Consider the following 11956-nt stretch of genomic DNA (forward strand, 5'->3'; position numbering starts at 1 on the left):
GCCACGTGTGTTCCTATGCAACAATTTTGCATGTTCTTCACATGTACCCCAAAACCTAAAATGCAATAAAATAAATAAATGGGAAAAATAAATAAATAAATAAATAAATAAAAGCCTTGCATTGCGAGAGGTGTTGAGTTTCTTCAAAAGGACTGCACAGAGAGATACAATGTGCTTGAAAAATTTATTCTAAAAAAACATCTTAATTAAAGTAGAGAAAGTAGTATGAGACTGGTAGAAAAGAAGGAGCTAGAAGCTAGAAGACCTGGATTCTAGATTGTATCTATCAAGTCACATAACTTCTCTAAACTGCTGCTATTTTTCTCAGTCAAATATAATTAAATCCATCTTCACATGATTATTTTGAGTACTAAAGCAATAAACGTTGGTGAAAATTGCATCCTATAAAAACTTAATAAATATTAGGCAAGACATTTTGGCAAGAAAATATTCAATAAGAATATAAATGTACAAAGAGGAATTGAATTTTTAAAAATCACTATTTGGTAAAATTCATAGTAAGAAATTGTTTCAGGCAACAATCATCAATATATGCTAAAGGAGTCAAAGTTAAGGTATAATAGGGTATTACATAGTTTCAAAATGTCTCCATACAATTACAGAAGACAGAAATAGCACCTTTTTGGTGGAGAAAACCAGCACATCCATCTTAATCAAGTAGTAAAATTAACATCACCAGTAGTGGAGAAACATCACATACCTCCTGGTGTGATGCACTGAGAGTAACACATCACGCCTGTTGTATTCTGGGGAAAAATAAATTATCTAAATCTAATCATGGGGGGAAAAATCAGACTCAAATTGAGGAACATTCTACAAAATAGCTGGCTTATGCTCTTCAAAATTATCAATGTCTTTAAGCACGGTAAAAGACTAAGGAATTAATCTATATTAAAGAAAACAAAAGAGACACGGGAGCTGAATGCTATGTATGATGATATTTCTTTTGCTAGGAAGATATTATTAGGACAACTGGCAAAATCTGATTTAGCTTTATAGATCAGTTAATATTCTATCATTAATTTGCTACATTGTTAATTCACCTGTGTTAATCACATAAAATAGTGTCTGAATTAGTCTGCTCAGGTTGCCATAACAAAATATCATGGACTGGGTAGCTTAAACAACAGGATTTTATTTCTAACTGTTTATTTTTCACAGTTAGAAATAAAATTCTAACTGTTAGAATTTTGGAAGTTAGAAGACTGAAAGTTAGAAATCAGGGTGCCAGGATGGCCAGTTCTGGGAAGTTCTCTTTTCCTCTCTTCTAGATGGCTGCCTTCTAGTCAGGTCCTCATGTGGCAGCAAGAGAACCTCTCTGGTGTATTTTCTAGTAAGGGCACTAATGTCATCATGGAGGCCCTGTTTCAAGATCTCATCTAAACCTAACCACTCCCAAAGCCTCTATCTCCAAACCACCATATTAGGGGTTAGGGCTTCAACACATGAACTTTTAGGGAATACAAATTCAGTCCATAATAATATCCCTGTAAAAAAAAAAAAAGTGTGGTGATTCCTCAAGGATCTAGAAATAGAAATAGCAATCCCATTACTGGGTATATGCCCAAAGGATTATAAATTATTCTGTTATAAAGACACATGCACACGTATGTTCATTGCAGCACTGTTTACAATAACAAAGACCTGGAACCAACCCAAATGCCCATCAGTGATAGACTGGACAAAGAAAACGTGGCACACATACACCATGGAATACTATGCAGCTATAAAAAAGGATAAGTTCATGTCCTTTGTAGGGACATGGATGAATATGGTAACCATCATTCTCAGCATACTAACACAAGAACAGAAAATGAAACACTGCATGTTCTCACTCATAGGCAGGTGTTGAACAATGAGAACACATGGGCACAGGGAGGGGAATGTCACACACTGGGGTCTAATGGGGGGTGGGGGATGAGGGAGGGACAGCTGGGGGTGGGGAGGTTGGGGAGGGATAACATTAGGAGAAATGCCTGGTAATAGGTGACCAGGGGATGGAGACAGGAAACCACCATGGCGTGTGTGTACCTATTCAACAATCCTGAACAATCTGCACATGTACCCCAGAACTTAAAGTACGATATAATAAAATAAAAAACTCTATATGCAGACTCATACAAACAGAGGAAAGAGAAAAAGTGAAAGAAAAAGCAAATATAATTGTATGGATTCTGAGTGAAAGCTATATGGCAATTCTTTATACTACTATTACTTTTCCATGAGTCTGAAATTACGTGAAAATAAAAATTAAAACAAAAATGAGAAGAAAAAAACAACTCATTATTGATCTCTCTGATTATACCACTACATAGGCAGTTAACTCCTTTGATTAAAAGTTATTACAAACTACAACAGTTCTGCTGGCAAATATATAATTGTCAAGAAAAATCAGACGTGTAAGTGTTCCCAAAAAATCTTCCAAAGAAACATATATATTGAAATTATCTTACATTGGCTTGTTCTTAAAGCTCATTTTCCATGTCCACAAGCTTGTTCCAAGAGTAAAAACTGTATGTAACATCTGTTTCTAATTTCACATAATCTATTATTGTGGATATAAAAAAAACTTATTGATTATCACATCTATCTCCTTGCTAGTGCTAAAAAAAAACAAGCACAAACTCTGCATGTTTTCAGAAAAGAATGCTTAATTTTATTTTTTTAAAAATGAGAGATTATACACAACAGGTTAGAAATAGAGATGAAGCTCAATCAATGCAATGATTCTATTAATCATTCTATTTTTTGCACTCTATCTCATTTTTCTTCTTCTATGACTTTCTCATTATGTAGTAAATTAACTTTAAATGTTGCTATACTTGTTGAACTCACTAAGCAATGTCTAGAGATATTAACACTCAATACCTTTAATTATGAAATACTATTTAACCTGCTTCATAAAAATTACCTTCCATAGGACTACTAGGGCTAAAGATGAAAAGTCATTCTTATCAACACAGTTAAAATTACTTGGTGAGAAAAGGGTTCCACAGTCAAGTTTAGAAAATGTTGAGTAAAAGAAAATTGAGTCATTTTTTTACTAGAATATATCACAGTTTTTGACATGTTAATATATACTCTAAATCTCAAAGAGGTAAATGATTCATAGTAGCACAGAAATCCTAATATTTTATAGGAAGTACCTATATGGGTACACCACAAGTTGTAAAAAGCTACACTATACAATGTTATCCAATAATGTAACAAAGATTCTGTTTTTGTAAACTGATGCCAAGTTAAAGGCTTGATTATAGCTGAGGCAACTACTGTAATGAAGAAAGATAACTTCTAGCTTACCATTGTGAACCCTTGACCATCCATCTCTTTCACAGTCTCTGCCAGAAGATCCATATAAAGTATCAGCCCTGGGACTTGGGGGATCAACCTAGAGGAAGCAGGATTTTTATGTAAAACAGAGTTTAAACATTCTTAGACTTTCAATCTCATGGCATCAGAAAAACTACTAGAGTACAGAGACCATATATCATAAGGGAAACATGATGGTGCCCATAAGAGTCAGGCATGTTTCAAAGTAAGAGATTATTCAAATATTTTGTTATTCATTGCAAAATAAAACTGAAATTAAACCTCAGAAATTTGTAATTATATATATGTGCCTACTTTAAAATGAACAGATTTGGAATTGAAATGTTTATTACTCCAGTGCCTAGTTTGCTTTCCAACACAAGGTTAAAAAAAAAGAGCAATCTACTTTGCCATATTTTTGAAAGTCTAGCCATTTGTTTCTTATCTCCTTAGTATGCACATTTTGAATTCAAACAGTGTCTTTACTTTGCTGTGTTTAGGCCTAGCATGCTCGGTGATATATAGCTTATTATAATAATAGCCACATTTGCTAACAAAAAGTAAAAAAAAAAAAAAAAAAAAAAAAAAAAAAAAAAAAAAAAAAAAAAAAAAAAAAAAAAAAAAAAAAAAAAAAAACAAATATGCAAAACAGATATTCCTAGTCATCAAAATTTAAAACTTTTGAGCAACAAAGGATAATATCAACAGAATGAAAAGGCAACCCACTGAATCAGAGAAAATATTTACAAATCATTTATCTGATAAGGGGTTACTATCCAGAATAAAGAGCCCCTATAATTCAATAACAAAAAAAATTTTTTAATGAACTTGAATAGGCATTTCTCCAAAGAAGTTATACAAATGTCCAGTAAGAACATGAAAAAAAAGTTCAATATCATTATCATTAAGGAAATCAAAATCAATATCATAGTGAGATACTACTTCACTGTAATTTTGAGATACCACAAAATCATAGTGACATACTCATTAGGATGGCTATTATGAAAATAAAGTGTTGGAGAAGATGTGAAGAAATTTGAACACTCGCACTTTGTTGGTGTGCAATGCAAAATGGTATACCTGCTATAAAAAACAGTATAGCAGAGTCTCTAAACATTTAAAACAGAATTACCATATTAATTAACAATTTTTCATCTAGGTATATACCATAAAGAGTTGAAAGCAGGGCCTCAAAAATATATTTGTATACCCATGTTCACATTATTCACAATGTATACACTGTGACACAGCAACATTACTCATAATATCCAAAAGATGAAAGCAACCCAAGTGTCTATCAAGAGGTGAATGAACAAACAAATGTAATATATGCATATAAGAGAATATTATTCAACTGTAAAAGGGAAAGAAATTCTCACATACTATAACATAAATGAAACTTTATGAACAGTATACTAAGCAAAATAAGCCAATCACAATGGGACAATTGATCTATAATCACACTTATATGCGGTACCAACAATAGTCAAATTCATGGAAACAGAAAGTAGCATGGTAATGGTTGTCAGGGGCTGAGGGACACAGGGATGGAAAGTTACTGCTTAATGGGCATAGAGTTTCAGTTTGGCAAGATGAAAAAAGTTCTAGAGATGGATGGTGGTATGGTTGCACAACATAAATATACTTAATATTTCTGAACTACACACTCAAAGATGGTTAAAATGGTAAATGTTACAATATATATAACCACAATTTAAAAAAAAAAAAGTTTTTTAAAAAAGACAACTCACACAATGAGTAAAATGTGGTAAATAGCCTTACAACAGGATATAATTCAACCATAAAAAGGAATCAAGTATGATATATCCAACCTGGATGAATCTCAAAAACATTGTGATAAGTGAAAAAAGCCAGACACAAAAGGCCAAATATTGTATGATTCTATTTATGCGAAACGGTAGAACAGGCAAAGTCATGAGACACAAAGCAGATTAGTGGTTGCCAGGACTATGGGAAGGAAGGAATGGGGAGTGAATGCTTAATTAGTTCAGAGTTTCCATTCAGGGGATGAAGAAGTTCTAGAACCAGATAGCTGTATAACACTGAACATCCTTAAGGCAACTTAATTGTACACTTTAAATTTGAAATGATAAACTTATGCTATGTGTATTTTACCACACTAGAAAAAAAAAAAGATCTTATTCTGTATGAACGGAAAATAAAAAGGCTGTTTAACTCCTCTAGCATAATTGCACCAGTTTCTCTGGAAGAATGCTAATTGATTTCTTAAAATTGTTTCCTATTCTTTAAGATTACTTTTCAAACCATGTACATTGACTACAATGTCTTTCCTAAAAGTGTTACATTTTGCATATGCATGTATTAAGTTAAAATTGTGTTTGGTTACCAATTTGCTAAGTGCTTCTAAAACCAAGAATGGCTACAGAGAAAAAAAAATGCCTATGTTTACAAATACAATTGAAAAATCCACTTTCCTATTTAATAATGTAATTTTCTAAGTATAGACTTAGAAGTAGGCATTTCTGCTTACTGAAAAGCTAGGGAGGGAAACCATTTAAATACAAATTGCAAGGTTTGTACCAAGCAATAATAGAATTATTCCATTCTAAACAATGACATAAAAAGTAATAATAAAACACAAATTTAAAGAAAAGCAGTTATTTTTTCCAAAAAAATTTAACATGGCTACTCTCACAATGCTCATTTTTGTACATGGGCATTTTAATTAAAATGTTACTATTCCTTCAGATGAAAGTATATCCTTTCTTTTCAATTTAATTTGTAATTATGGGCAAACTTAAAGGCATTCTAAAACTGACATCAAATATGCAACTATTATCTGAATACTGGTCAAAAAATACTACAACAAAAAAAGGTGACCAAAACTTATAATCAAATTATGTAGAAATGAGAAAAGTAGTCACAATAACCTCAATAAAACATTGCCACTTAAAAGTATCCATTACACTATAAATTTTCTTTTATAATAAAAAAAATCTATTAAGAGCTGAAAAAAAAAAGACTCAGAGTCAAAATATAGGTGGAATGAAATGTTGCTAAAGGTATATTTAATTTGTTTTAGAAAGGTATCACAAAGAAAATCTGAACTTTCAGATGGTACATGTTCAAAAAGTTATTAGCCCACCAAAGAAGCATATTTACATGTTGGATTAATTCATTTTAGAATTTAGAAAAAATGAACTAAAGACATTAGTCATATTTTTAAAAGTATCCCAGAAAGTTATTTTGCCTCTATCAGCACTTAAATCTTGAGGTTTAGCATTATTATATATGTATGTTATATTAATTCATATTTTTTATTAGTTTGAAAGCTTTTGGTAAAGAATTGCTTGTAAGGTAAAATTATACTATATAAAAATTCAGGAAACCATGAAGATTCTGAGGGAGTCCTTTACTAAACATTCTGATTATAAACCCTTAAATTTAGTCAAAGTCTATTTGATAATCATATAAACACAAGACTCTAAATTTCAACTATATCAAAAGCACAATTTGGTATAGAAAGATTAGAACTATGTTACCCTTAAATGAACTTTTTTCACTTTCAAAGGCCTTCCCATATTCTAAAATAATTTGCTTTGAAGATCAATTATACAAAGCTTACCCAAGCGACGTAATTTAAAAGGAAACTTACTTTCTATTTTAATTTTTATAATTTATAAAAGGAGGGTGTTCCTTTTTATACAGAATATTTGGCTCTCTTTTAAAGCCCTACTCTGCCATTTTAGTACTAATGTCAATTACAACCAAGATCACTTGGTAGTTATTATGCTATCTACTATATAAGAAAGAAAACTGATATGAGAGGATTTAACATGACATTCATAACACAGCTTGATTTCCGTCAGGTCTGAAGACTGAAAAAAAGCAAGTTCTTTCATTCTAAATTAACTTCCCATCTTAGATTGCTAGGCCAGCAGTCAGGAAAGAAAAGTATTAATATAAGCTAAAAGCTGAAAGATATTTCAGAATAACATTTTTTGGGGAAAAATACTGATCAGTTTCAAATAGAAATGCTTAAGAGAACACATACATGTCTAATCACAAACGGAGGTTTATCTGTTTCCTTTTTGAACTCATAGGGTCCCAGATTTAAATGGGCCAGCCGCCGCCTGGTATCTTCAGATAGCTCACACATGCGTCTTTTTGTGTAGGGAGATGGAGAGTGTGATTTTGAAGAGATTGTAGGCTGTTCATAGTTTTTTGCATTTATGCAATATTTACTTATCTCAGGTGACTTGGATTTTTTCTTTTGCGATCTTGATGTTCTGTTTTGCAGTCTGCCGTGTGATTTTTCAACTGGAGCTGAATGGTAAATAAATTTATCCTAAACATAAAAAATAAAAATTAACTTGGTCAAAGGGGTTTATAAAATTTCTGTTGGTAAAAAAAAAAAATTATAAAGTAATTTAAATAAGACACACAAAATCTATCAAAGTCAATTAGATCAGTCTTTCCTATCTGTGCTGATCCTGGAATAAGTCAAATCCACATTTTCCTAGATAACTCTTTCTACAGTCGTTATTGAAGTATACTGTCTCAAACTTCCTCAAGTCCAACTAACAAGGACTTTATAAAAATTAAAGCCATTTAATCACCTGAAAAATTTAAGACACAATATCAAAAAATTATTTTTCAGTATACCAAAAAAGCAAAAACATTATCATATATATTCATGTAATTGGCTACATAAGAGAACTATGTTTAGTAAAGTTAAAAATACATGCCAAATTAGTTGATTACAAAATCTTTATAGAGAAACCTATAAAAATAAGTTTCATCCCTTCTGCTATAATTATATAAATGTACAACACAAATGTCTGAAGAACAACTCTATACATATTTTAACGAAATGTATTATTTGGATTGTAATACATACTTTAAGCTCCCGTCCAAGCTGTAACTTCACAATGACAGATAAACATACTATCTAATTCTGGTCCCATATTTTTATAAAATCAGAAACATAAAAAACATTATAAACTTAATAACTGGTATTTTATCTTCCAATAAAACTGGTTACCAGTCTAAAAATAGAGGCTAAATAAAATTTGATAATTCTAATTTTGCTAATTTGTTAGAATAACATCTTATTCAAATAATCGCTGCCTTATAAATGCCTTAATAGTTAGATTACAAGCAAATGATGTAACATTTCTCCATACTTCATCCAGAGTTACAAGAAGCTTTTCAATTCAAGAAAATGGACTGCTGAGGATTTTTGAACGTCTTCCTAACTTTAATCATTTTTAAAAGCCACCAATCCTACACTTGCTCTACTTCGTCAACACCCCATTTGCTAAGGGTAACTTAGTAAATAAAATACAAATGTGAATAGGATGAAGAAGAGTCAAAAATTTTTAAGTGGATACACAGAAAAATTAATTTTCCTAAATGAAAACAAGCTTCAGCTGGGGCAATGGTCTAGGCATTTCATACAGACCAGCTGCATCAGATTACTTCATCTTTTTTCTATAGTTCGTGGTATGCTTTTGGACCTTCTCTACCTTGTTCAATGACTTCAAAAAATAATTCAGAATTTTTCTGCCATATCCATTTCATCCATCACTATGACATCACAGACTTACAGAAGCAAGGAATGTTAGCATTAGAAAGGATCTTCGAGGTTTACTAAAACATCAAGCAATGAATCTTTCTAAGACCTTGGAATTACGAGTTTCTGCTTTTCAGCTTTAATTATCTAATTCTGCTGTATCTTGGATTTTATAAATATGCAGATCCATTGCATTCCCAATTCTGAAAATCCCTTGCTGACCAAAACCATTTTTCCTCAACCGACGTCTTTCTCAGTGAATCTGTTACTTGCCCTTTTCACCTCCTTAGTCCCTAGAACTCTTGCCTCAAGTTCTTTATACATTTTTAGTATCTCTTATCTCTAGACCTAACTAAACTCATAATCATCCATTTCAGCAATGCTGTAAAGTTCCTTCTTATAGATCTACCTCTGATTATATCAAACCTTAATTAACCTCATCTTATTAAAGCTTTTACTATTGCATACTACTAGAGAAAGTTATAAATTACATAGTATCTACTACAAATGCATGCTGTCTAACCCTACTTATTCCTAATGCATCCTGTTCATGCCTAGTAAAACTTTAAAAAAAAGTGACTGTGTTATACTATTTGTAAAAGGGATTGACCATGTGACTTGCTTTGAACAACAGGAAAATAGTACATGCAGCACAAGGAGAGACCTGGAAAGCACTTACCCTCTCTTACTCCTAAAAACCTTCCTGCCACCATGAATGAGCTGGAATTCTTAGATGACGAGAGCCTTGTGACTATCATCCCAGCTGAAATCAAGCTCATCACCAGAAATTTAAGATCCTTTCCCTGGGCAAAATGTCTGCCAGTGTCAGACATGTGAGTAAAGCCATCCTAAACCATTTATCCCTAGCCAGCCATTCTAAACTAAAAGAATCAACCAGCAGATCCACAAAATTGTGAGAAACACTTGCTGTTTTAAGTCACTAAGTTAGTGAGGTTTGTAATACAACCAAAACTATGTGATACAGCAGATTAACAAATTTATATTCATAAAGTTACTACTGATATTTAACTATTTAGGTAATAAATTCCACTTTGCAGTAGGTAAAAACAATGAGTAGAAATGAAAACTAGTTTTATTCCAGCAAATTCATAGTAATATGCTTAATTTTTCAGTCCATTCAGTTAGTGACAACATATCCAATTTGAAAATAAAGTGCCAAAAGGAATAAAGATCATTATAAGCATTTTTGTAAACCTAAAACTTTTTTACAGCTTCACTTCTCTCAAAAGTAAAAATAGTTTGTATTGTCTTTGAAACTAAAAATGCTGCTTTATACCCATTAAAATTTTAATTGTAACTAATTTTAATTTTTCACTTGAAAAAGTAGACTTACTGCCTTCTTAAATACAATTAAAGACTGTTAACATTCAGAATTTTAATGTAAAAGTGAATACTCTGTTGTGCCTACCAGGTAATTTTTTCTATCTCATATTTCAACTGCTTCTTCTGTATCTCCCCCAACTGTCTTAATTTCTTAAAAAAATAGCCATAGTAAGAGCTGCAATATTCATTAATAATAATGTTATATGCCAGGCATACTGCATATAATCCCTAATCTTTACCGAAGCCTTATGAGGAACTCAAGCCTATATCTGTCTGTTTCTGCAAAGAATATTTAAATAAAACATATTTCCTTAAATACTGACATCAATGCCTTTTCTCTCATATCTCTGTTCAATAAAGATCCTAAGTCAAAAATAAATAAATAAATAAATGAAGCACCCTATCAAAAGTTTATAGAGGGAAATATTAGTTCATAAGTACAATTAAATTATGAATGGGTAATGGCTTTACATTTAGAAATGGCTTTCACCAAGCTGTACCCTTATAACGTATGTACTTTTGTATGTATATGTTGTAATTCAGACAAAATGTTAAAAAGAAAAAAAGACTTCTCTCTCCATCTATTGGAAAAACATACTCCAGTGTGAAGAAAAAAAACTGTCAGTCTAGGCAAAGCATTTCTAACAATTTACAATGTGCACAGTGCACAACTAAAAATAAGTCAATAACATATCTCTGCATTTGGCAAGCATAGGTTTTTAGAGCACTAAAAGCTGTGTTTCAGCTTGCATCTAAAAGATAAATAAGTACAGCCTGACTCTGAGTTATTCAATATCTATCTAAATAAAATAAGAATGATCCCCTCGATAATTCTATATTTTACCCTTCTTAGCTCAAGTCACAGTTATCATCCTCAGCAAATTTACTTGAACACTGATAATGCAGTAAACGAACAATCTACTCCTTCCATGGTAAGCCTACCCTTTTGAGCCCTCTGAGCTTTACATATTATTGGCTCTTCATCATAGACAGGTCACTGTTACTCTGTCACAATGCAACTGCACATGAGTGATATCTGGACATTGTTAGATAACCTGTGGACAAGTAAGCAAGCTACCTTGGTGACTCAGTAAGAATTCAGACCAGGCCAGGCACATTAGTGCACACCCATAATTCCAGCATTCTGGGAGGCCAAGGTGGGTGGACTGCTTGAGCCCCGGAATTTGAGACCAGCCTGAGCAACATGACAAACTCTGTGTCAAAAAAAAATACAAAAATTAGCCAGGTGTGGTGGCGCAAACCTGTAGTCCCAGCTACTAAGGGGACTGAGTCAGAAGGATCGCTTTAGCCCAGGAGGTCAAAGCTGCATGCCACTGCACTCCACCCTGGGCAACAGAGTAAGATCCTGTCTCAAGTATATTTTAAAAAGGAAAAAAAAAAAAAGAAGTCAGACCAAATGGACATTAGATCCAGATATCTCAGACAAAGATGATCCTTAGGCTGGAATGTCCAAGGTCCTCTTGATCTGGCAGTACCAGTATAGCCACCAAACTGAGCAACAGTCCCTTAAGAAATCAGAGACAGTCAAGAAACCATACTCACTAAACACCAGTATCCCATCTGAGAACTCTGGTAACATTTGCTAAAAAAGGTATCCTTTGAACATTTTACAGTAACCTGTAACTTCCATACGGGTGTTGAACAATGAGAACACATGGACACAGGGAGGGGAGCACTACACACTGGGGTCAGTTGGGGGGAAAT

At 32.5% G+C, this 11956-nt stretch overlaps 1 protein-coding gene across 4 annotated transcripts in view; it reads right to left on the reverse strand.

Moving 5' to 3' along the window:
- The window catches only part of SPATA6 (spermatogenesis associated 6), a 159423-nt gene that overhangs the window by 84456 nt on the left and 63011 nt on the right, over positions 1–11956 (reverse strand). For all 4 annotated transcript variants that reach the window (XM_017510099.2, XM_017510098.2, XM_017510097.2 and 1 more), the window contains 2 exons: positions 7367–7660; positions 3322–3409 (listed from right to left, as the gene is read on the reverse strand). In XM_017510099.2, the coding sequence (XP_017365588.1) occupies positions 3322–3409; positions 7367–7660 (382 nt within the window). The remainder of the gene's footprint in view (positions 1–3321; positions 3410–7366; positions 7661–11956) is intronic.

Source organism: Cebus imitator, unplaced genomic scaffold, assembly GCF_001604975.1.
Source record: "Cebus imitator isolate Cc_AM_T3 unplaced genomic scaffold, Cebus_imitator-1.0 Scaffold430, whole genome shotgun sequence".
NCBI lineage: Eukaryota > Metazoa > Chordata > Mammalia > Primates > Cebidae > Cebus > Cebus imitator.